This window comes from Bombina bombina, chromosome 1 (assembly GCF_027579735.1).
Source record: "Bombina bombina isolate aBomBom1 chromosome 1, aBomBom1.pri, whole genome shotgun sequence".
Lineage (NCBI taxonomy): Eukaryota > Metazoa > Chordata > Amphibia > Anura > Bombinatoridae > Bombina > Bombina bombina.
This window is the reverse complement of record NC_069499.1, coordinates 1,000,906,947-1,000,934,922: the sequence shown is the minus strand read 5'-3', so window position 1 is coordinate 1,000,934,922 and position 27,976 is coordinate 1,000,906,947. Positions and strand designations below refer to the sequence as shown.

Below are 27,976 nucleotides of genomic sequence, written 5' to 3'. Positions count from 1 at the left end.
CACAAGCAGTAGGGAACCTGTTACTCACTTGGTTTCAGGTTACAACAAAGAAGGAAGAAAAAAAAAACAACAGTAAGAAAGTTCAGTCGACAGCCTTACAGTATTCTGTGATGTCACCAGGAGCAAGGTTATAAATGAAACACAGCGTTTGTTTTCGTAAAAGAGAAATCACGTTCCTCACTCCTTCTTTACTGAATTTAGTGGTGGAGATTCATCAGCATAGCTCAAGGTAGGAATCAAATAACCCCCTTTCTGCTGCATCTAGATCCTATTCGATAGAACTATTGAAACCTATTTTTAAATATTAATAGTTATGAGGGATTTAAAGTAATCAGAGTTAATATTAAGAACACAAATACTGTTACTAATTATGCATTAAAGTTACAAAAATGTAACAACAAATGTTTGAAGTATATATATATATATATATATATATATATATATATAGATAGATAGATAGATAGATAGATAGATAGATAGATAGATATATACACACACACACACACTCACACACATATATATATATATATATATATATATATATATATATATATATATATATATATATATATATATATATATATATATACAGGGGTATAAAAATTTCACTATGGCTTGCTAGTCAGGGGTTATAAGCTACTAGCCAAGAGGGAAAAAGTTACTTGTCCACTCAATGTTAAAAAGTCAAATTTCTATGTCATCTGGAACTAGTGGACCAAAATTTTCAAAATTTCACATTTCAAGCCCTATATATATATATATATATACATATATATATATATATATATATATATATATATATATATATATATATGTAGAACAAAGCACTCTCTGGACTTGCAAAGTATCAAAACAAAATGTATTCTTTAGTGACGTTTTGGGGTGTTCACCCCTTCATCAGACTAACGATCTGATGAAGGGGTGAACACCCCAAAACGTTACTAAGGAATAAATTTTGTTTTGATACTTTGCAATTCAAGAGAGTGCTTTGTTCTACATCCATTATCTGCATTTTCTTAACACCCTGGTATTTAAATACCTGTCTGTGAGAGTGCACTTACCCTACAACCTGTATATATATACACACACGCACTCACATATATCTAAACTTACACACAAAAAAAGAGAAGATATAGTTGTAGTTCTTGCAGTTAAGACACAGAACTCTAGAAAGTGTGAGACGACCATCTGAGCAATAATAATTGATTTGGTAATATCACTTATACAAAACGAAAGGACTTTCTCTTGGTAGCAACATCAGAAACTTCATAAATTTCATAAATAATTCAAAGACAATGACTTTGATGATATCTTTAATTATTATTATTATCATCATCATTGTTGGTTATTTGTAGAGCGCTAACAGATTCCGCAGCACTAGTTGTTATCTTGTGAACTGCCATAAAAAGTTATATTTAGTTTATATTACTTTGTATTTTATATTGTATCTGTTTTGTAAACAAATAATAAACAAATAAAGACTATTAAAACTTGAAGAACAAATAAATGAGAGGAGCTCTCAAATATAAGCTAGCTGTCCAAATATAGATTAGAGTATGTTTAGAAATGTATGCACACAGTTAATATTATTTATTTTATTAATTTATAATTCTGATTCCTACAATAAACACAATAGATGAGCTATAATGTATTACAGCCGCTTATATTTAAACTTTGCTACCCTATATGGTGTGCCATAAAAGACAAAAGCAGTTTTTTTGCATGCCAGAGTATACAGGAATGTAGACAGACAAAACAGGTTTACTGGTATGTATCTGTTACAATACTCATAAACATGTGTCTTTATGCTCTTATTTTAGATTTAAATTAATATCAGACTGCACAGTAGGAATGAACCACAAATCTACAAAAAAAAGGCTGCAAAAGAAATCATCTGCCACACACACATATAGAAAGCAGCAAATTCTAAAAAATAAATAAATTAATTAATATAAATAAAATGAAGGGTTCAGTTAGAGCTATAGACCTAGAAATTATAATGCAAATTTCACCAGTAAGGATCCAGCGCTTGGGTGCTGACTTGCTAATTGCACCTAGAAAATACATTCAAAACATGGCAATGGATTTAACTCCCACACTGAACTGTTTGTAGGGCTTTTATATGTGAACAAGTATTGGCTAATTTCACATGCATAATAAGAGCATGAGTTTCTATGCACAGACTCTAGATATATTATAGTACATATACATATATAGGCTTGTGGTCACACAATATATTAGATATATGTTTGTAGGGCTTTTATATGTAAACAAGTATTGGCTAATTTCACATGCATAATCAGAGCATGAGTTTATATGCACAGACTCTAGATATATTATAGTACATATACATATATAGGCTTGTGGTCACACAATATATTAGATATATGATTGTAGGGCTTTTATATGTAAACAAGTATTGGCTAATTTCCCATGCATAATAAGAGCATGAGTTTATATGCACAAACTCTAGATATATTATAGTACATATACATATATAGGCTTGTGGTCACACAATATATTAGATATATGTTTGTAGGGCTTTTATATGTGAACAAGTATTGGCTAATTTCACATGCATAATAAGAGCATGAGTTTATATGCACAGACTCTAGATATATTATAGTACATATACATATATAGGCTTGTGGTCACACAATATATTAGATATATGATTGTTGGGCTTTTATATGTAAACAAGTATTGGCTAATTTCACATGCATAATAAGAGCATGAGTTTATATGCACAGACTCTAGATATATTATAGTACATATACATATATAGGATTGTGGTAACACAATATATTAGATATATGATTGTAGGGCTTTTATATGTAAACAAGTATTGGCTAATTTCACATGCATAATAAGAGCATGAGTTTCTATGCACAGACTCTAGATATATTATAGTACATATACATATATAGGCTTGTGGTCACACAATATATTAGATATATGTTTGTAGGGCTTTTATATGTGAACAAGTATTGGCTAATTTCACATGCATAATAAGAGCATGAGTTTATATGCACAGACTCTAGATATATTATAGTACATATACATATATAGGCATGTGGTAACACAATATATTAGATATATGATTATATATATATTAGAAATGGGATATTATACTACATTATACACACTTGACTCTTTAATACATATGAATGTGTATGTGTAAACCTATTTTATATGCATTTGATAGTAAACTACATACACATAAGCTTGTGCTTAGAATATCCAGACTACAAGTGGCGCACTAAATAATTTCTTGCGTGTTAACACAGCTGAATGTAAACTTTTAATGTGGGCAGGTTAGCACGCAAACAAAACCTCATGAACTTCAGGACTTCGGATATTGCGGCCACATTAACTTCTCCCCATAGAGGTCAATTTAATATTGTGCGGACGGACATGATACGATGAAGCATCTCATGTCAGTCGGCATTTATCATTGCACCAGCAGTTCTTGTGAACTGCTGGTGCAATACGTCCCCCTGCAGATTCCCAGCCAATCAGCCGCTAGCAGGGGGTGTCAACCCGTATTCGATCGGGCTGATTGCTGTCCGCTACCTCAGAGGTGGCAGATGAGTTAAGGAGTAGCGGTCTTAGGAGTGGGTCGGAAGCAGCATACGCTGCTTCATAAATCGACCCCATAGACTTCAATTAGCACGCTTTTAAAAAACAAAAAACACCTTGTGATATACCATATACCTTTTAACCCTTATAAAAATAATCGTATTTATATGAATAATTTTTTACCAGATAGTGTATAAATGAGTGTTACTCTTTATTTTAATGTACTTTTGTTGTGTTTGGGCAATTATTTTTTTTACCCATTACACTTTACTTTAAGGGGGAGATTTATCGGCGGAAACACAAGTTAAGAAGCAGCGGTCTTACGACTGCAATCATCCCGATCAGATACGATCTGGATGATTGACATCCCCTGCTTGCGGCCGATTGGCCGTAAATTGCAGGTGGCGGCATTGCACAAGTATTTCACCAGAAATGCTTGTGCAATGTTAAATGCCGGCAGCATATGCTGTCTGCATTTAGCGATGCAGGACAGACATGATTCGCTATAGCGAATCATGCCTGCCCAGGGTTTGATAAATCTACCTCCAGGTCTTCACTCGAGCGCACCCGATTACTTTCAACTTATAATACATGCGCAAGTTAGAATACCACTTGTAATCGAGCCCAACATAAGCAAGTGCTACTATAAGTAGTTATGACCCTGTGTGCATAACACAAGTATACATAATACAGACATTTAAGCTTAGTCAGACATGCTAATTTAATGCTACTTATTAAGGCCTAGATTATAAGTGTAGAGCTAAATATTTGCGCTCCACTCATAATACAAGCACAAGCAAGTATTATAAGTAAGGTGCAATGCGAATATTACCTTCCGTTATTGCATGGAAGCTTTGCGCTCACGAGAGTGCACTTCCATAGGCTCCAATGGGAGCCTCGTTCATATGCCATGAGACACGTTAGAGAACCTAGCGTAGCAAAGGGGTTAAGTCATGCTGTGATGGGCAGTAAAGGTTAAATATATGTTTATATGAATATTTACATATATATTTATGTGTTTATACACATATTAAATGTATATGTATATAAGCATATATATTTATAGGAATAACACAGTCCCCATAGACCGCAATGTAAAGGCACTTCAGTGCCGTTTTTTTTTCTAACGCCCCACGCCTGCCAACTTTACCCCTTTAAAACTGCTTTGTGCAGTTAAATTTTAATTAATTAAAGATGCTGATATTTTTTATTTTATCAAGTATATGCACACTTTATTTTGGGGTCAATTTGGGAAAATAATTAAATTAAACAGAGGTAGCATTAACTAGCCACTTGTAATAGCTGGTTATTATTGTGCGCCCGTAAACAGGCAAATTTGTCCATTTCAGGCGCACAATAAATTAGCGTTCCGCTTGTAATCTAGCCCTAATTGTTTATAACTTTCGAATGGTTGACATTTGGCAGTTTATGTTTGACTGGCCATCACTGCAAAAGGAAATACGTTTATTATTCTATTAATCTGATGTAAAAGTAAAACTGTATATGTTAATGTGATTTTCTATATACTTTCATGTTTAAAGATAGATTTAACCTTTGACTAATTTGTGCATGTTTCTGGTACTGATCTCAGAACCTAGACCGTAACTAATTGTTGCGTACACATCATGCACTTATTAGCTTTTTAATCAAGTTTGTGCATGGCGAGTACTTACTATCAGTAGTTCAGTATGTTCCGAAGCCTGCACTGGGGGCATGTAAAAAGTACCGATTTCTGAGCTACAGCAGTTGTTCTTTAAAAGCAAATATATCGCAGATTGCATTAAAATAGTATTCTGGGGCATTGACTTTATGTCCCTTTAATATGATGAGAATAATGAAGGATTTCATAGTGGAAAATGTTTAGCCAATGATACCGTCCAAACTACCGTATCACACATGCAATAGAAAAATAAACAGAGGTGTTTTTAAACACTAGATTGTCGAAAATGTTATTCAAAAATGTAATATGCAAAATCCAATGTAATCCAGCACAACAAACAAACAGGTGTGCACGCCCACAGGTCACTGCAAAAACCTTTGGATAATACAAAAGTTCAAGAAAATGGCAGCACCACCTTGATATGCAGTAAATCCTCTTTATTCTTTATGTAGGAGCAGGTACAAAATGACTATGTTTCGGGTCACATACCCTTAGATATTTATCATTTTTACAGTTGATTCTTGGCTTGATTTCCATTAACTTGTAAACTGTATTACAGTACAAGGATTTAAATAAACCTTATCATAAACAAGTGAAATGAAATGGAAACAAATGAAAAATATATTGCTACTTTTTCACTAAATCATGAAAAACAAGGGCTATTCCTGTTTTCTGTACTTCAAAACTTGATCTAAGTTTATCACCTCCATGAATAGTTTGCAGTTAGATTATTTTCAGTATTGTCATTAACTGCTTTGAGACGTGAGAACAAACACTTTAGTGCCACAATTCTTTTAAATGTATATATATACCAAATTGGATATGGTTAAGGTGGCATATTGTTTTGTGTTTGTGCTGGAAAATAGGCATCTGCTACACTCTCACCCCTTTCAACAGCTCATTTTCTCATTTTATATCATAGTTTATACATTTCTTGCAAATGAGCTATTAGTTACTACCTTCTGCCTGTCCCACACAGATTGTTGATTAAGCCACATAAAGATTAGTGAATAATTAACCACTCCTGTGGGCCACACGTAGAGGAGTGAATGATTAACTATGTATGCCAGCCATACATAAAACTGTAAATATTTAACCCCTTCTGTCTGCCACTTATAGAGCAAGGATCACATCTACAGTCACACATGTAGCAGTGAGGGACCACTTTAATTCCCTCTTTGATTCCAAAATATACACACCCCTCCAATGATCCCTGTGTTATTTCCTGTGTCACTATATATAGCTAGGTGGAGGAAAATAACTTCAAAAGCAATGTTGTCATTAAATACCAGTAAGTTTAATTAAAAACTGATGATTTTTATTTTTCCCTCAATACATAGACATGGTGTTTATTGTCATTGTTATAAAAGGCAAGGTTCCAAAAAAGCTAGTGTCTTGTGCCTGAGAGCGATACTTCTTCAGAGACCTGATGGTGTCCATCAGAGACGGAAACAATGTTGCTACCAGGCAGCTTGTGTTTGTAAATATTTGTGTTAGGGAACATATTTCATGATATGAGGGATTGGAAATAGAAGCCATCTCCCCTGGTTTGTTTCAGTCCCCTAGCTGTCCATCTCCTCCTTTTTCTTTGCACGCCTCAATATCTAGATCTTCCAACTGGTATCTGGCATGGGGAGCTCTGCCTCAGAAAAAAAGTCCTTGCTTTTTTGGTCAAGTGATAAAGCTTTGTAATTTACTAGTTTGTTCCCTTGGCTGCAAGATACAAAGAATCACAAACAATACAGAGGAAGTATAGAATCTTCTTAAGCAGATCCATATATAGTGAACTGGTAATAATGAAAGAATGTTAGTCGTTATATCACTAGATACAAGTGGTTTCAAAATTAGTGATAATATAATGAACCTGGGCCTAGGGCTGGTGTCAGCTGTGGCTACTCCTTCCTTCCTAGCATCGATCTCTCTCCCTTCCCCCAATACATCTATTGTCCTAAGTGTGTCTTTTCTTATTCTTTATCATTTCTTTTTTATGAAACTTTACACATTGGGGCATATTTATCAAGCTCCGTATGGAGCTTGAAGCTCTGTGTTTCTGGCGAGTCTTTAGACCCGTCAGAACCACAAGTTATGTGGCAGCGGTCTAAAGACATCGCCTAAAATCAACCCGATCCAATACGATCGGGTTGATTGACACCCCCTGCTGGCGGCCGATTGGCCGCGAATCTGCAGGGGGCTGCGTTGCACCAGCAGTTCACAAGAACTGCTGGTGCAATGATAAATGCTGACAGCGTATGCATGACAGCGGCGGACAAGATCCTCAATATCGGATCCTGTCCGCTTGCACATTAATAAATAGGCCCCTTATTATTCAAGTACCTCCCAAACAATTTCTGCCATGCTTTAGGCTTTAGATGTGTGGAAGGAATCAAAGTACCCAGGCTTACCTCATAGATATTGCAAATTTGGTTCCAGACCCCTGCAATAAAGTGAATATAGCAATAAAGTGAGCCACACTTATTTGTTTGTTTCCCAGTGCATATAAAAGTTATATTTACACTTTACTGCAGTCTATTTAAGTTTGCAATAGCATTATTTCTAAAAATCAATGTATATACCTTAATTAAAAAAAATAGTTTATTGCTATAAATGCTATCATCTGAGCCATCAGCGAGTCGTAATCTTTTTGCTGGTGGTGTGTATATATAGGTGTGTGTATATATATATATGGTGTGTATATATAGGTGTGTGTATATATACAGGGAGTGCAGAATTATTAGGCAAGTTGTATTTTTGAGGATTAATTTTATTATTGAACAACAACCATGTTCTCAATGAACCCAAAAAACTCATTAATATCAAAGCTGAATATTTTTGGAAGTAGTTTTTAGTTTGTTTTTAGTTTTAGCTATTTTAGGGGGATATCTGTGTGTGTAGGTGACTATTACTGTGCATAATTATTAGGCAACTTAACAAAAAACAAATATATACCCATTTCAATTATTTATTTTTACCAGTGAAACCAATATAACATCTCAACATTCACAAATATACATTTCTGACATTCAAAAACAAAACAAAAACAAATCAGTGACCAATATAGCCACCTTTCTTTGCAAGGACACTCAAAAGCCTGCCATCCATGGATTCTGTCAGTGTTTTGATCTGTTCACCATCAACATTGCGTGCAGCAGCAACCACAGCCTCCCAGACACTGTTCAGAGAGGTGTACTGTTTTCCCTCCTTGTAAATCTCACATTTGATGATGGACCACAGGTTCTCAATGGGGTTCAGATCAGGTGAACAAGGAGGCCATGTCATTAGATTTTCTTCTTTTATACCCTTTCTTGCCAGCCACGCTGTGGAGTACTTGGACGCGTGTGATGGAGCATTGTCCTGCATGAAAATCATGTTTTTCTTGAAGGATGCAGACTTCTTCCTGTACCACTGCTTGAAGAAGGTGTCTTCCAGAAACTGGCAGTAGGACTGGGAGTTGAGCTTGACTCCATCCTCAACCCGAAAAGGCCCCACAAGCTCATCTTTGATGATACCAGCCCAAACCAGTACTCCACCTCCACCTTGCTGGCGTCTGAGTCGGACTGGAGCTCTCTGCCCTTTACCAATCCAGCCACGGGCCCATCCATCTGGCCCATCAAGACTCACTCTCATTTCATCAGTCCATAAAACCTTAGAAAAATCAGTCTTGAGATATTTCTTGGCCCAGTCTTGACGTTTCAGCTTGTGTGTCTTGTTCAGTGGTGGTCGTCTTTCAGCCTTTCTTACCTTGGCCATGTATCTGAGTATTGCACACCTTGTGCTTTTGGGCACTCCAGTGATGTTGCAGCTCTGAAATATGGCCAAACTGGTGGCAAGTGGCATCTTGGCAGCTGCACGCTTGACTTTTCTCAGTTCATGGGCAGTTATTTTGCGCCTTGGTTTTTCCACACGCTTCTTGCGACCCTGTTGACTATTTTGAATGAAACGCTTGATTGTTCGATGATCACGCTTCAGAAGCTTTGCAATTTTAAGAGTGCTGCATCCCTCTGCAAGATATCTCACTATTTTTGACTTTTCTGAGCCTGTCAAGTCCTTCTTTTGACCCATTTTGCCAAAGGAAAGGAAGTTGCCTAATAATTATGCACACCTGATATAGGGTGTTGATGTCATTAGACCACACCCCTTCTCATTACAGAGATGCACATCACCTAATATGCTTAATTGGTAGTAGGCTTTCGAGCCTATACAGCTTGGAGTAAGACAACATGCATAAAGAGGATGATGTGGTCAAAATACTCATTTGCCTAATAATTCTGCACTCCCTGTATATATATGTATATGTGTGTGTGTTTATGTGTAATGACACGATACAGGATTGTCACAAACCTTTATTTTTTAAAAAGAGCAATATCTGTGAAGCGCAATAAAGCGAAGTGCAATAAAACTAGGTATACCTGTGTATATAAAGCATTCCCCAGTGGCTGTTTTAGGTGGTGATGTTAGTTATTATGCACCCTCACTCTTTACTGTGGCACCCCCAAAGCTCAAAGGTACTAGCTTCCCTCGACTTGCATGGGTGTTTGCAAAAATGTTTTCTGAGGGAGGGCGAAAATATAAAATACCCCCAACATAATAATGTCAGAAGAGACATAGGGGCCAAATTATCAAGCTTCGAATGGAGCTTGATCCCCCTGTTTCCACGTGAGCCTTCAGGCTCGCCAGAAACATCAGTTATGAAGCAGTGGTCTAAATTCCGCTGCTCCATAACTGATCCGCTGTCTCTGAGGCTGCGGTCTTCAATCTGCCCGATCCTATACGATTGACGATTGAGTGATTGACACCCCCTGCCAGCAGCCGATTGGCTGCAAATCTGTAGGGACGGCATTGTACAAGCAGTTCACAAGAACTGCTTGTGCAATGTTAAATGTTGACAGCGTATGCTGTGGCATTTTTAAAGCTGTGCTGCAGACATGATACTCTACATCGTATCATGTCTGCTCACACTTTGATAAATTGGCCCCATACCATCATTTTAAAAACATAATTTATGCTTACCTGATAAATTTATTTCTCTTGTAGTGTATCCAGTCCACGGATCATCCATTACTTATGGGATATTAACTCCTCCCCAACAGGAAGTGCAAGAGGATTCACCCAGCAGAGCTGCTATATAGCTCCTCCCCTAACTGCCATTACCAGTCATTCGACCGAAAACATGCAGAGAAAGGAAAACCATAGGGTGCAGTGGTGACTGTAGTTTAATGGAAAAATTACCTGCCTTAAAGTGACAGGGCGGGCCGTGGACTGGATACACTACAAGAGAAATAAATTTATCAGGTAAGCATAAATTATGTTTTCTCTTGTTAAGTGTATCCAGTCCACGGATCATCCATTACTTATGGGATACCAATACCAAAGCTAAAGTACACGGATGACGGGAGGGACAGGCAGGCTCTTTATACGGAAGGAACCACTGCCTGAAGAACCTTTCTCCCAAAAACAGCCTCCGAAGAAGCAAAAGTGTCAAATTTGTAAAATTTGGAAAAAGTATGAAGAGAAGACCAAGTTGCAGCCTTGCAAATCTGTTCAACAGAAGCCTCATTCTTAAAGGCCCAAGTGGAAGCCACAGCTCTAGTAGAATGTGCTGTAATTCTTTCAGGAGGCTGCTGTCCAGCAGTCTCATAGGCTAACCGTATTATGCTACGAAGCCAAAAGGAGAGAGAGGTAGCCGAAGCTTTTTGACCTCTCCTCTGACCAGAATAAACGACAAACAGGGAAGACGTTTGTCGAAAATCCTTAGTTGCCTGTAGATAAAATTTCAGGGCACGGACTACATCTAGATTGTGTAGCAGACGTTCCTTTTTCGAAGAAGGATTAGGACACAAAGATGGAACCACAATCTCTTGATTGATATTCCTGTTAGTGACCACCTTAGGTAGGAACCCAGGTTTAGTACGCAGAACTACCTTGTCTGAATGAAAAATCAGATAAGGAGAATCACAATGTAAGGCAGATAACTCAGAGACTCTTCGAGCCGAGGAAATCGCCATTAAAAACAGAACTTTCCAAAATAACAACTTGATATCAATGGAATGAAGGGGTTCAAACGGAACCCCCTGTAAAACATTAAGAACTAAGTTCAAACTCCATGGTGGAGCAACAGTTTTAAACACAGGCTTGATCCTAGCTAAAGCCTGACAAAAAGCTTGAACGTCCGGAACTTCTGACAGACGTTTGTGTAAAAGAATGGACAGAGCTGAAATCTGTCCCTTTAAGGAACTAGCGGATAAACCCTTTTCTAAACCTTCTTGTAGAAAAGACAATATCCTCGGAATCCTAACCTTACTCCATGAGTAACTCTTGGATTCGCACCAATATAAGTATTTGCGCCATATCTTATGGTAAATCTTTCTGGTAACAGGCTTCCTAGCCTGTATTAAGGTATCAATAACTGACTCAGAAAAACCACGTTTTGATAAAATCAAGCGTTCAATTTCCAAGCAGTCAGCTTCAGAGAAATTAGATTTTGATGTTATAGCATCAAATCTTTGTAAAAAAACACAATTTTAGCAAAGGATTGCTCCCATTAGCAAAGGATAACTAACCCTGATAGCCTCCCCCTCACACATAACAGTAAGAGAGATCAGTAAACTGTCATAAATTAAATAAAACGACTGCCAAGTGGAAAAAAATAGTGCCCAAAACATTTTTTCACCCAGTACCTCAGAAAATTAAACGATTTTACATGCCAGCAAAAAACGTTTAACATTAATAAATTGAGTGTTATTAAAAAGCCTGTTGCTAGTCCCTGCAAATTAGGCTAAAGTTTTATGCATACAGTATAATTCCAGTGAAGTGCCATTCCCCAGAATACTGAAGTGTAAAATATACATACATGACAGCCTGATACCAGTTGCTGCTACTGCATTTAAGGCTGAGTTTACATTATATCGGTATGGCAGAATTTTCTCATCAATTCCATTGTCAGAAAATAATAAGCTGCTACATACCTCTTTGCAGATTAATTTGCCCGCTGTCCCCTGATCTGAAGTTTACCTCTCCTCAGATGGCCGAGAAACAGCAATATGATCTTAACTACTCCGGCTAAAATCATAGAAAAACTCAGGTAGATTCTTCTTCAAATTCTACCAGAGAAGGAATAACACACTCCGGTGCTATTATAAAATAACAAACTTTTGATTGAAGGTATGAAACTAAGTATAATCACCACAGTCCTCTCACACATCCTATCTATTCGTTGGGTGCAAGAGAATGACTGGGAATGGCAGTTAGGGGAGGAGCTATATAGCAGCTCTGCTGGGTGAATCCTCTTGCACTTCCTGTTGGGGAGGAGTTAATATCCCATAAGTAATGGATGATCCGTGGACTGGATACACTTAACAAGAGAAAATGGTGGTAAATTAACATCAAAAGAGTGACTAAAGTGCTTGTATATAAGGTGAAAATCTCTGGGTGGGAGCACTCATCCATTCTTGACCCTCCCCCGACAAACACCAATGGTAGTACCTTTTATAGATCTCAAGTGATCCATGCAGAGCAGAGTCTCCATGACAAAAAGGGCAGATAAAAAAAGTATAATTAGTTAGTAGAATATGACCACTACCTGCTGCATTTTTCATGTTTAGCTGTGTGGTTTTGGGTTCTGTACCCCAAATTTTATTGTGTAGGACCCATTCTTGCAATAACACCTTCTAATCTAGACCGTTCCATTAAATGGCACCATATGTAGTTAAGCTTTGTGTGCTCCCAATAATCAGTTAACCTGCTGGGGTTTGTTTAATTGCTTACACATATCTCCTTTACCCCTTTTTGTCATTTGAAATAGCTGCTTTTCCTGATGGCCCACTGCACAGTGCTTTCTCCAATGAGGTGACGTTTCTACCTCTAGACTAATAGCCATGCTAGGATGTCAGTTGACACGCACGGCTATTGGTTTAGAGGTAGAAACATCACCTCATTGAAGAAAGTGATGTGCCGTGGGCAGCTGGAGACGCTGAGTTAGCTATTTACTTACCTTACAGATAGATTGAGTTTAACTGTGTTTTTTTAGGAAACGATAACAGAAACTAATGTTTATGTTTAGTGATGGTAAATCCTAGCATTTGTTATATGCTTGGGTTTACCATCACTTTAAATACAACTGACCGGTATTTGCTGCATCCCTGATTACGCTCTACTTTTTAATAATAGAAGAATTCTAAAGTATTCTATTCAGAAAATGGTATTGTTGTTGGAATATGACGTGTTATCTCAGCTAATAAGCCACTTGAGTGTTGAAACCTAGCTGAATTAATAGGCTCCATACAGCAAGAATGTTATTTAAATTGCAGATATAGTTAATATATCCATGAAAAATATGGGTAATGTTAATGTAAATGCTTTGCATAAAGTTTTAAAGGTTTTATATAGAGTAGAATGGGTGGAATATATACTGTTTATAATCACTATAATGATAAATGTATGACCTGAATAACAGCAGCTCATAAATATGTATGTATCTATATATGCCTTGTTTTTATTTGCCATTTATGACTTTCTATATTCCATTTACATAGCTTACACAGCATTGCATACTAATTACCAGTTGATATTTTTATACATAACATAAATCAATTTTGATTTTAGAAACATGTAAATGCCTTATTGAAACACCAACCAAATCCCTTTCAAAGTCTTTTTTTCTGTTGTTGTCAATAGAAGACGAATAACTATTTCATTAAGACTTTGATTACTGATTGCTACTTAAAGGGATATGAAACCCAATTTTTTTCTTTCATGATTCAGATAGATTAGAATTTTAAGATAACTTTCTAATTTACTCCTATTATCAATTTTACTTTGTTATCTTGGTATCTTTATTTGAAACAGCAGAAATGTAAGCTTATGAGCACCTTAGGTATCGCTTGCTGATTGGTGGCTACATTCCAGCTTTTCAAATAAAGATACCAAGAGAAAGAAGAAAAATTGATAATAAGAGTAAATTAGAAAGTTGCTTAAAATTGCATGCTCTATCTGAATCATGAAAGAAAAAAAAATTGGGTTTCATATCCCTTTAATATTAAACATGATCAGATTTTTTTTTAAAAATGTAGGCAACATGAATTGGACTTATACTAAATTGCATTTTAAAATCCATGGTTCAGTCTGCTAATAAAGGAACATTCAAATGAAAAAAAAAAACTCTATTTCATTAGTTTATAGTATTCAAGTCCTGCACAAGGGTTAAACCTTTAGTTCAAACCAATCCCTATCCCAGAACAACCATTTGCTGCTCTAAATTAAAATATGAGAGGGATATTGAAAATGAAATACATATGTCTGCTCCCTACCTGCCCTTCTAGTTTCAATATACATTTTACTCAGCTTTTAACATGTCTAATTTCTATTAGTTCTTATGTGTATTGCAAATAACTTGGTTTCAACATCCCTGTTTAATATTTGGAAATGTTTTCTATTCAGTATGTCTTTTATTCTATTGTGTCACACTAAACATGTTCTTGAAGGCTATTCTTTGTATCTACGTTTGTTCTAGTTAATTAGTACAATCTCAGATTTCCTCGGATACTGCTACTATTATTTCAGTCAGATCTTGTAAAATGCCTGTATTGATTCATTGAATCACATTTAGGGTTAGCATATTTCTAAATTCTGCCGCAGTTTGTTTTATTGTTGTAATGAAAAAAACACTAAACAGTGGATTATATAATATAAATAATTATAATATGTATTCTTTATCATTTTAAAATGGTTTTACTTTATTTTTTATCTTAATGTGTGCAGGGTCCATTACGTCATGTCACAGTCCCACATAGGGCTGGGGTCTCTACAGGAAGGCATATAGATGGGATGTTATAAGTCTTCTGGAACAACTTGAGCTGGATTGCTGCTCAAAGAGTTCTAGATAAACAATAAGTCAGTTTCTTGCCCATGCTTGGAAGAGGCAGAATGCAACTTACGTTCTCAGTATATCAGTTTCCTTTTGCCAATATAGGAAGTAGCTACACTGGGAATTTTTAAGTGCTCATTTTGCAAGAAAACAAGTTTGCTGTTTTCAACACAATCTGTTTCCTTTTATGTTTACTTTGATTTAACATATAAGGGCCGATTAATCAATGTCTGTCCGTCATGATACGCTGTAGTGTATCATGTCCGGTAGACATCGCTGAATGCCGACAGCTTGTGCAATGCCACCCCCTGCAGATTCACGGCCAATCATCTCCTTGCAGATAGTGACAATCAGCCCGATCGTATAGGATGGGGCGGATTGCAGTCCACAGCCTCAGAGGCAGTGGACCAGTTATGGAGCAGCAGTCTTTAGATCGGTGCTTCGTAACTGCTGTTTCCGGTGAGCCTGAAGGCTCGTGCGGAAACGGGGGCATCAAGCTCCATTAGAAGTTTGATAATTTGGCCCCATGGTGTTAACTAAGGTAATACCTTTTCATATACCTTTCATCGTTACTATGTTTCCACTTTAAAATGAGCATATAATATATGTTTCTGGAGTGCCCACATTTAAAGGGGTTCAATCCCTCTCAAGTGGTCCAATAATTGTAAAGTTGGTTGCTTGACTATTTTTAATTTCCCAATTTTTTTGAGTGATTACCTCTATGTATTGGTCATGCAAAACTACCAGGTTTTTATTTTAGTCACAAACTAAACGTATACAAAAGTAAAAAAATGCAGTGAGTCAAAAAGACTCTACATTACAGAATAAAATACATAAAATGGCAATAAAATAAAGCACCAAGTGAAGAGACAACAACACTGCTTGCCTGGCCAGGATTAAACAGTCCACATGACGTGTTTCTGGGCTCCTCCACCTTCCTCAGCTATGACTGAATTGAGGTATAAATAAACATGTTGCACATTTTTGATCCTTAGAATTTAAGTCTTAATGTTATGATGAAAATTGCTGAAAGTTCTACTTTAAAGGTAAATTTATATTGGGAAGGGTTCAAGTCTCAGTCCTAAATCTTAAGACACTGAATTCTAAGACTTTGGGGTCAATATATTAAATGCCGGGCAGACATGATTCGCTTGTGCAATGTGTGCAATGTTAAATGCTGACAGGATATGCTGTCGGCATTAAGCGATGTTGGGCGGACATGATTCACTACAGTGAATCATATCTGTCTGGCAATGTCGCCCCCTGCACATTCGACCACTAGCAGGGGGTGTCAATCATCCTGATCGGATCAGTGATTGTAGTCTGCCACCTCAAAGGTGGCGGACAAGTTAAGGAGCAGCGGTCTTATGACCGCTACTTCTTAACTTAAGTTTCTGGTGAGCCAGAAGCTTCGGACGGAGAAAGCAGCCCTGCTGCTTGTTAAATCTAGCCCATTGAATCCCTTGCTGATTTTATTCTGGGACCATGAGCTTGGTAATAGACTTAGAATTGTAATGTTGTATTCTTTGTTTGCTATAGCATACTTTTCTTTAAGAGCCTCAATTAGGGCTAGATTATGAGTGGAGCGCTATTTAGCGCTCTTGCGCGCATTAATTTTGCTACACAGAGGCTTTTTGTGCCTGTCGGGTTGCGCTTGTATTACAATTTGAAAGTAAAAAGTATCTCAACCACATTAACTTTTTCTCCCATAGAAGTCAATGGAGCGCAAAAACTTAAAAAAATACTAACACCTATAATCACGTGCTAACCCTACCACGTATATTCAAGAGCGCTAAACCCGACATGAAATATGAATATTTCACATTCCTATGTTCTTCACATAGCAGAATATGTTCTATCTATTCTTAAAGGGACAGTAAACCTCAAAAATAATGTTATATAATTCTGCACATAGTGCAGAATTATATAACATATTAGCGCAAACTTTATAAAACATAATATTCCCTTTCAATGTTTTAAAACAACGGCTGTTTTGCAGACCCGCTCTCTGTGCTCTTCTGAGCGGGTCTGTTTTTTTCACACAGCGCATCGGGCCAGCTGTATAGTCACAGCCCGGCCCGACCGCGTCATTATACACAGTGCAGCTCGATCCTGCTGTCAGACAACAGGAGCGAGCTGCACTGTGTATAATGGTGCGGTCGGGCCAGGCTGTGACTATACAGCTGGCCCGATGCTAATAAATAAAGTTTGTGCTAATATAATGTTATATAATTCTGCACTATCGGCAGAATTATATAACATTATTTTTGAGGTTTACTGACACTTTCAATACATATTTCTATACAGTGCTTTTTTTTGTGGGGATACAGCCACCTCTGCCTTCTCATAACAGGTAATATTTGTAATCATCATGTAAATAATTTTCACAAGAGGGGGCTGCAAAATATATCAAGCAGCATAGTAAATAACTTTGTCACTTCGCTTTTCTCAAAGTAACCAAGCACAATATATCAATCAATAATCAATAAGTGCCGGCACCTTTTTTTTTTTTTTTTTACAAGAAAAGCAGTTTATATATATATATATATATATATATATATATATATATATATATACTGTATATATACTGTGTATGTGTATGTGTATATATGTGTGTATCTATACCTGTATTTCTATTCCTATAGATAAATATATATAAATTACATGAACAGTATCAGATATGTATAGAAATATATATTTAATAATAAAAACTACATTGTTTGCTATGTGAAGCACACAGGAATGTAAAATATGCATTTTGCGCATTGCGTAAGTGCAGTTGAAAACATTGTAATCTAAGGTGATTTATTGACATATTACATATAAAATATTTTATAAAATTATAAAAATTATTAAAAAAATGTAACATTATCTTATTTTTTGAGCCCTTATAAATATTTTTTTTAAGTTTTTTTGTGTCTCTTTTGTTCTCTCGAGTATCAGGTAACCAGAGCTCTGAAGTAACGCTAACCTGACTTGCGTTAAATTTGTTTGCGCTTAAGCGAACGTGTTTACTTTCAACTCGTAATGTACAGGCTACTTCCGACACGCACAAAGAGCTGCAAAATAATAGAAGACTGCTGATACAGAATTCTCATCATTCAGATATTTGATTTAATGAATATTTAATACTCCTTGATATCCAACAGGATTTTGTAGTCTTTAAAAAGGAGTTGGGTCTCTTGCAAGTTTTCTTTTTATATGTTGTAACATTTAGCAGTTTGAGGGCTTCTAAAAGACAATCATTTTTGTTTTGTATTATTCCTCCCCTTTATCTGCAAAATAGATACTAGCCATGACTAAATTATGCAGAGAATCATTTCTATAAACGTGCCATATGCAAACACATACAGATAGAGAACTGAAAATTTCAACTGGTCCAAGGCTAGTAAGAATTTGCAGAAGATGAGAAACAAATTAGAATTTTTCCTATATTTAACATGGTATGGACTATTATTTTCTTTCCTCTGACTGGAAATATTAATATTATTATTACTGTGTGTGTGTCCTTACATATAGTACACATACACAAACATTATGAATACACTATAATAATGTTATATATATATATATATATATATATATATATATATATATATATATATATATATAGATATATATATATATATATAGATATATATATATATAGATATATAAATGACATGAAAAAATTGTATATATGAATTATGTTAAATGTTAACTGTCTTTGGCAAAGTGTTACCCCTGTAACTTATAAAACTTATATATTTTAAAGTTCCTTTAAAACACCTTTTTATAGCATTTAAAAAAAATAGCACTTGAAAGGTGAACACAAATATAAAATGTCATACAGAATAGATTATTATTTTAATGAAACATATCAAAATGCTCTCTGCATCTTTCATTGTATATATATAAATATAAATATATATATATAAATATATATACACACACATACAATATAATATGACATTTCAGTGGGTCCTCCTCCCTTTCTTTATATAAATATCATGCCGAATATGTCAAATACTTCCCATAAGAGGGATAAAAGAGTAATGAAGCAGTATATATTGGCCAGGTAAATTGGCACAGAGCACACTACATTCATGAGTGGAAGGTTTGTCTTTTCTTCAATATCATAAGCAATAGCCAATATAAACCAAACCAGTAATTAAAATATATGCATATATTTTACTATTTTCCTACATTTTATGAAAATGGCAGGGTTTTAACCAGTTGCTTTATTTAATATTATAAGCAGTCCATTTATTTTTTGTCTTTTGTTTTTCATGTACTGAGACAGTGTTGTCTAGGTATACACCATACCATTTGCGCTGCTGTATATGAATTAGCAGTTTTATTCCTAATTATCCAAAGAATTTACAGAATGTAGGAAAAATGCATAAAACTTCTAAACTGTAGAATCTAACTTTGAGAACATATTTAATGGCCAAGCACATGACAGCAAGGGCTGACAATCATCCGGATCAGAATCATTGAAATCCACCACACTTAAGACCTCAACTACCGTACTTAACTAGCGGTTCATGCTCGCTGGCGCAAGCCTGAAACGCAGGGGCTCTGAAGCTACCTTTGCAGCTTAGTAAATGGAGCCTATAGTCTTTTAAGTGATCATTGAGCTCTTCTGCTTGTCAGACTATAGGAGGGTGTCATGGTGACTACAATACAAATGCATCTAGATCTAGAAATCTCTTGAAACTTGTAAATAATGTTTACAATAAACCCAAAAGCAGTGTCCTTTTAAGGGACTCTGTTTGCAGTATTAAAATTCACTAAAAGTCTTCTCAAGCTTCATCAGTTTGAATATCATTCTATGCAGTTGATTTACTAAAGTTGACTCATCATTCCATTATTTAGTGAATCACCTGCATAAACTCACATAGGAACTTTTTATGCTTGAAAGGCTTTTGAGACATTTTAGTGAACATTAGTGTCCCTTTAAGGGCCTGTTTTTTTTTTGGCAGTGGAATATTTTAATATGATTACTTATCTGAGTCTATGGAAAAGTAAGCTGATTTATACCGAAGTGTTACGGAAGATTGCATAGCTATTAAAATTAAAGTGAGCAAGGGGTGGGTCAAAGTGTTCTAAGTCCATTTATAGGCATACAGTTTCAGGTTATACTTGTATTATCATCTATCATTTAAAGACCTTTGATCATATTACCACTTCAACCAGGGTAATAAATTAAATGTTTTTGATCCCTCAAATAAACCATAGTCTGTTTTTTTGCTGTCATCTTAAAGGGTTAGAACTCGAAGTCTAAATATACTTATCTAAAAGACATTATAATAATTAGAAATATAAATTGAATAAAACAAACCTAGTTTGACAAGAAAATAAAGCTTCTAAATATATAAAAAAGAGAGTTTATATCTTTCATAAAACAAGTGGCAATGGTTGCCCATAAAAGTAGGCAGAGCAATATTAAAATACATGACCATGCAACATCCAATCACTACGTAGTTGCACCCACTTATTTAGAATATTTATAATCCGCTATGTATTAAAACTTTGCATTCGCACTTGTGGGTAAAAACGTTCATCCAACATCTTTGTTATTCCTAAGGGTCGCATGCATATATGGAAAATAATAAAATGTGCTTGTCAGTGGTTAGAATACTTACGTAAATGCTGTCGCTTCGTGTCATCCTCTGACTGCACTGCATCCGCTGAGCCCACTCTGTGTTCTACACTCCCACCTAGGGTGATGATGTGCCTACAGACAGATGACGTGCCTACAGAGTCTTCTGAAGCACTGTGCACATGCGCAGGTTCATATCTACTCAAACTGCGCATGCGGGCCGCCATTATTGTTCTACTCAGGTACGACATCGTAATACACTAGGCATAATGAGGATACCAAGGGGTTTGGCAGCAATTAGATTTTCAGATGGAAAATACAGGAAAACTAAAAAAAAAACCTTAATACATGTTATTTGCATTACTAAAATACTTTTTACAATGTTTTTAATGAAAATATTTTTGGGTGAACTATCCCTTTTAAATTACTAATTCTAGTTCAGTTGATACTATTCTTAAAATGCCTGAAACACCAAAACAAATAATGGGGATAAATAGAGAATCAAATGTGAGGTAAAAGAAATTGGAGTCAACAAAAATTCTACGTTTGTAGGGACAGTCTACACCTTAGTCATCTCAAAGTCTTACTTTAGATTAAGCTGCAAAAAGCCTCCTGCCCCTTTTCTATATCATTCAGCAGTAACAGTAAAATAGTTATTTTAAAATGACTATTGATTTCACAATCCCAGGTTTTTTAATAACCTGAGCTACAAGATTTTTTGCAAGCTTCTGTCAGTCAAGTGTGAGGGGTCGATTTATTATATGTCTGTCCGACATGATCCGCTCAGCGAATCATGTCCATCAGACATCACTGAATGTTGACAGCATACACAGTCGGCATTTAGCATTGCACAAGCAGTTCTGCAAAGCTGCCCCCTGCAGATTCACGGCAGCTCGAAGGGGGTGTCAATCAAACCCGATCGTATCTTAACGGGTTGATTGCTATCCGCCGCTCAGTCTTAAGACCGCTGCTTCTTAACTGCTGTTTTCGGCGAGCCTTAAGGCTCGCACGGAAACATATTTATTAGGCACCATACAGTGCTTAGTAATTTGTGTCAAAAACTGATTAGTAAACAACAAGACATTTTCTACCTGAAGGGCTGTTTTGAATCTGTGAATTACAACTCACAAATTATATATCCTATTGCCTAAGCTACTTGTATTCTTGATAATTATTCAGTTTTTTTTTATAAAGACATCAAATAAATAAGTATACAGATAGCACATCATAAAGACGAATTTGATTTTTTTTTTAATGCAATAAAACCTTGTTTTCTGCATTTTTTTTATTAATAGCCAAACTCATTCCTCCCACCAGTAGCCTGGATTTTTGACTGACATAGATAAGACTTGCAACTGTCATTGTATTAACAAAGTTATCATTATTTTACAGCCTCTTATCTGATCCACCATGCTGAGGCTGATTGGCAACAGACATGTTGCAGGGTTAGACTTGTGATGCCTGCATTGTTCACTTCTCAGAACTGGAAAACTCCTAATTTAAAGGGTTAAATTACAGGAAAAGGGGGCACAATATAATGAAAGTATATTGCAAGATTGTATAAATCAATGTAATTAAACATTTTAATGGACCATTAAAGGGACATTTAACACTTTGAGATGGTAATTAAAATGATAAATCATTAGTTTATATATATATATATATATATATATATATATATAAACCTCTATAATATACTTTCATTATTTATTTTGTTCCCTTTTCCTGTAATTCCATCCTGAAATTGTGAGCTTTTCAGTTCCTGTTAGAAATGGAAGGGAAGAACACTTATATTCCACACAGCCATTGGCTGCACACACTAGTGACCGATTTATAATTGTCCCAAATTGGAAGAGTAGATAAAGTAACCTAATATACAACATGGCAGTTCCCATTGTTTTATAGATATTACAATTTTACTCTTATGGCTTGGCCATCTAGGCCTGCGTCTAGGACGGTTTGGTTTCACGATGGTGTGCGGCTCTCAAGCTATTAAAAAAAAAAAATACACATTATTTACATGTTGTCTAAAGGTGGCTTACAGAAGGGGATAATCCCTGTTATGTGTCTTTTTTGTGTCTTGCAGGAATGAGTGAGCAATAAACTGCTCTGTATGTTTGTGAGACATTTGATATAATATATATAACCTTTTTCAGTCTGTCAGTCTGAGATAAACTGTATCAATCAAATTTGCTGACCCATTCTAAAGTAATAAGCTTTTGAAAACTGCCATTAAATGTAGAATACTCAATTGACTTGCACTGGGGCTACTGTGAAAAATATCAGCAAATCAGCATTAATACTCCAGTATACGTAAAACACACAAACCTGCATTTCCTGTAAATTTTAACATTCTATTTTCAAAAATGTTGTTTATTTGAAATATACCAAGCTGATCCCAAATGTCTAAGTCAGTTCTTTACAAATCTCAAGGGTTTCAGGAATTTGAAAAGGGTAAAGCATAAAAAATATCCAGTCCAGAGTACTAAACCCTTATTTACATTGTCATTGATGTATTTATTTTCAGATGAGACTTCTGCCTTTGCTTGTTCTGGCTTTAGCGTGGAGCTTGTGTCTCTGCAACCATATTAGATGCAAAGACCCATCTGAGGAAAATCTCCGAACAAAATTATTAAGACTAGCACCAGATGCAAAGTTGCTCCTAAACACACAGGATATCATCCCCGACCAAGAAAGGAAGAAATGCCCCAGGAATGTTAATCACACCTCTGAGCTAATTCAGGATCGAAGCATCTCTCCATGGTCTTACAGGTGAGGAAGTCCCCACACATTTTGGTGTTTGCATCACTATATACTGTATATACTGTAAATTGTTTTCTTCTTGATGTGTTTCTAAAGACTAGTTATACCAGCTGCAGAGTATAAAATGTATGGGAAATTGTTCCTTTACGTTTATTTTTTTGCATATGAAATAGCTGTTTCTGCCAATTGAAACCACAACTCAATGAGCTTGCAGGTTAAACAGATCTTGTTATCATATCTCTGTATATACACAATATTATCCTTATCTTATCTCTCACTATACACACAGTGAGACCAATACTTAGAGAGGAAAATGGTAAATTAACATCTTAGTACCTTTCTGTCCCACCACTTCTGGGAGTGTTATTTCTTCAAAATATTATTTTTACTTATCTTTTCCATGACCAATACTAACTTACTGAAATTTTCAGTATAAGTGAGGATACAACATGCAATAGGCCAGATTACAAATGGAGTGTTAAGGGGTTTATCGCGGGTGGTTGTGCACTTTGGGTTTATCACTCGTATTACAAGCTTGAGTGCAGTTGACGTTAATGGTCATTGGGTTAGCACTTCCTCAGAGCTCTGGCAAACTGTTTTGCAAAACAAAAAGTGTCACAAAAGACAAAAAATACATTACAAAGTACACTTACACTCATAATTACACCATCTAATAAAAATTCTTTAAAAATTTTGAGATCTTAGGAAACTTAGTATTCTTAAAGGACCAGTCAACACAGTAGATTTGCATAATCAACAAATGCAAGATAACAAGACAATGCAATAGCACTTAGTCTGAACTTAAAATGAGTAGTAGATTTTTTTTCTGACAATTTTAAAAGTTATGTCTTTTTCCACTCCCCTGTACCATGTGACAGCCATCAGCCATTCACAAATGCATACACGTACCATGTGACAGCCATCAGCCATTCACAAATGCATACACACTTATTCTTGCACATGCTCAGTAGGAGCTGGTGACTCAAAAAGTTTAAATATAAAAAGACTGGGCCCATTTAGATAATGGAAGTAAATTGGAAAGTTGTTTAAAATGGCATGCTCTATCTGAATCATGAAAGTTTAATTTTGATTGAGTGTCCCTTTAAGGTGCGTTATTGAAATATCACATATAAAATATTTAAAAAATGAATAAGAAATATTAAAAATGATTAAACATTTGTAAAATCCATAGAATATAAAATCCATAGAATATATCTATATATTTTACAGTATCTTTAGTAATTTTTAAAAATTGATATAATTTTTTTAAAAATATTTTATATATAATTCTTCAATAATGCGCCTAAGAATAATAAAGTTTTCATGTGCGCTAAACCGACCGCTTCAAGATCTAAAACCGCTTTTAAATCAAGAAACGCGAGGAGCAAAAAGCATATTTTATATTTCTATGTTTTTAACATAGAAAACAATATACTTTTTATTATTAAATATATATTTCTTTATATATATGATACTGTTCATGTAAAATACATATTGATATCTATATATCTGTATTAATAGATATGCATGTATAGGTATATACACATATATGTAGAACTATGTATTTGAAAATAAAAATAGCATTATCCTGTAAGTGAAGGAAGTGGATGGGAAATATGTACAGTAAATATACAGTTAAACACACACACATATATATATATATATATATATATATATATATATATATATATATATATATGCATTGTAACTCTCTACAGTCAAGTAGCTGAAAACATGAAATATATTTATGCAATATTCATATTTAATAAGTGTTTAACTGTATATGTACTGTACATATTTTACATTCCAATGTTCTTCACATAGGGGAATATTTTCGAAATATTTGTAAATAGATATTTATATATTTTACCAAAAATAAAAACAACAACAAAAGATATTTATAGAAATATATATTTAAGAATAAATAGAACATATTCTTCTATGGGAAAAACATAGCAATGTCAAATATTAATATTTCATGTTGGGTTAGCGCACTTGGTTAAACGCGATCCGATTTCCTCAACTTTTTGGGTGTTTTTCCCCATTATTCACTCTCCATTAAAGTCTATTGGAGAATATGTTAACACCATCGGGATATTGTAACTGTGGATTTTTTCGTGTGTCGGGTTAGCAAGTGAGCGAAAACGTTTTACTTGCGCGCAGAAAGCGATAAATATCGCTCAACATGTAATTTAGCCCTAGGTTATTAATTTGTAAAAAATAAACAATGATGAACAAGCATCATTTAGAATGAATGTCGCCAACATTCTGTATATTTAACAACTGTATCAAAATATTTGCCCATGTATTTTAAAGGGCATTTTACTTTCTTGCTCATCTCCAAGTGTGTATAGCATGCTCGATATGTTTAGCAGTCAGTTTAAGCTGGGAGAACATCAGTTGGCGCATACTTGCACTTTTTCCCATCTAAGATGGCCACTGAGCTTCTGACAAAATCACAGCATAGTGGTTATTAATGCATGAAATATATTTATAGTAAAAACAAATAGGCTAACTGAGCAGCATTGATTTGATCCCAAAAAGATTCAGTCCTATAGTTTCCGCTTGTAGATTCATCTGTTAATATTTATTTCAGCTGTACATATTGCTCTATCCTTATATACCCTTATACCCTTCTCCCATTTAAAGGGACAGTCTAGTCAAAATTTCACTTTCTTGATTCAGATGGGGCATGACATTTTAAACAACTTTCCAATTGACTTTTATCTTTCAATTTGCTTTGTTCCCTTGGTGGTATTTTTGAAAAGCTAAACCTTGGTAGGCTCAAACTGATTTCTAAACCATTGAAACCCGCCTTTTAGCTCAGAGCTTTTTAAACGTTTTTTTACAGTTAGGCAGTACTAGTTAATGTGTGTCATATAGATAACATTGTGCTCACTCCCGTGGAGTTATTTAGGAGTCTGTACTGATTGGCTAAACTGCATGTCTGTCAAAAGCACTGAGATAAGGGGGCAGTCTGCAGAGGCTTAGATACAAGGTGATCACAGAGGTAAAACATATATTAATATAACTGTGTTGGTTATGCAAAACTGGGGAATGGGTGATAAAGGGATTATCTATCTTTTTAAACAATAAAAATTATGGTGTAGACTGTCCCTTTAATTATAACATTAATGTTTATATAACAATTTTTATTTCAGCATCAATGAAGACCTGAACCGTTACCCACAAAGAATAATCGAGGCCTACTGTCTGTGCAAAGGTTGTATTTCTACTCACAACAAACAGCAGAACTCAGTGGTCAGTGAACCATTTTACAAAAAGGTTCACATCCTTATGAGATCTTCCAAGTGTAAGAAAGGGCGATTTGTCTATAAGCTCAGAGAAATAAAAATTGCCCAGTTTTGCATCTGCCGATTTAACTGATCAGAAGAATTGAGTGAACAGAACAAATCTTCTCTTGACAAGTTCTTTCCGGCCAGGTCCAGAGCTTCTATTTTTTGTTTTTTTTTTGGTTCCAAGGACGTTGGTTGATTTCTTACTGGTGTCTCCTGCGCTGGTTAATTAAATGAAATCTTTTGGAGCTGATAGATTTAAAGATGTATTTGCTCATTATGGTCTTGCAAGATAAGTAGCATCTCACAACTTTGAACTAAAATGAGATAACAGGTATTGTATAGGACAAAAAAAGTTAATATGGGAAGATGTAACAAGTTTATTTGTCCTTCAATAATTAAATATTTAGTCTTAAAGTGAACAGGCTGAATTTGTTAAATTTATAAATCTATAACTGTCTCAACTTTCCTGTGGTATCGTTAATGTGTAGCTGAGACACATTTTCTGAAGGTTTGTATATAGTGTTTATAGAATGTCAGAATTTTTTTAACACTTTTTTTTACTACATTTGTGGAAATTGGAGGTTGTCGGATATATATACAGAGAAACTGTTTTACATATACATCCCAGACTATGATGAGACAGTCTAATGCTAATACTGTGTTCATTTGATCACAGCAAAGGACTTCATTATGTGTTTTCATGGGAGGGTAGTATTGTTTTATAATATGTACATATAAAGAAAATACTTTTTTATGAATTTCTATAAATAAATCATAAGATCATTTTAAATTGTCAGCTTCCTGTGACTAATCTCTGCTCTGTGCTAATCAGGTTGTCTTTAGAGATGCCCTTTTCTCTTATTAAATAGATATAATGGCATTTAGATAAACATAAATAAATAATAGCTCACAACAATCTGATAATATCTTGTTTAACTTTACAATGCAACATATTATATAAGATAAAGACAAAATAATGTCTAGGAAGTTAGCGCTTAATGTTTTGTGGGTGTAACCATACTTAAATGACTGCTATGGCTAAACACTGCAACATTAATGGGGTGTGATCATATTGTAATATATAATGATTATTCAGCTATTGTTACTGGAAAAATAAGTTCCTGTCTCAGAAAAGCAACATATGTGTTTGTTCATTTTTATAATATTACAGATCTTTATTTGTATTATATATTATACAACTTAATAAAGATAAGAATGTTTTTTAATCTGTA

The 27,976-nt window shown here is 35.1% G+C and overlaps 1 protein-coding gene across 1 annotated transcript; it reads left to right on the top strand.

Annotated features, from left to right (window-relative positions):
* The first annotated feature begins 71 nt into the window (after positions 1-71).
* Positions 72-27,976, top strand: LOC128640746 (interleukin-17D). Its single transcript, XM_053693176.1, has 3 exons — positions 72-229; positions 23,210-23,454; positions 26,607-27,976. The coding sequence occupies exons 2-3, from the start codon at positions 23,210-23,212 to the stop codon at positions 26,830-26,832; spliced, it is 471 nt and encodes a 156-aa protein (XP_053549151.1). The 5' UTR covers positions 72-229; the 3' UTR covers positions 26,833-27,976.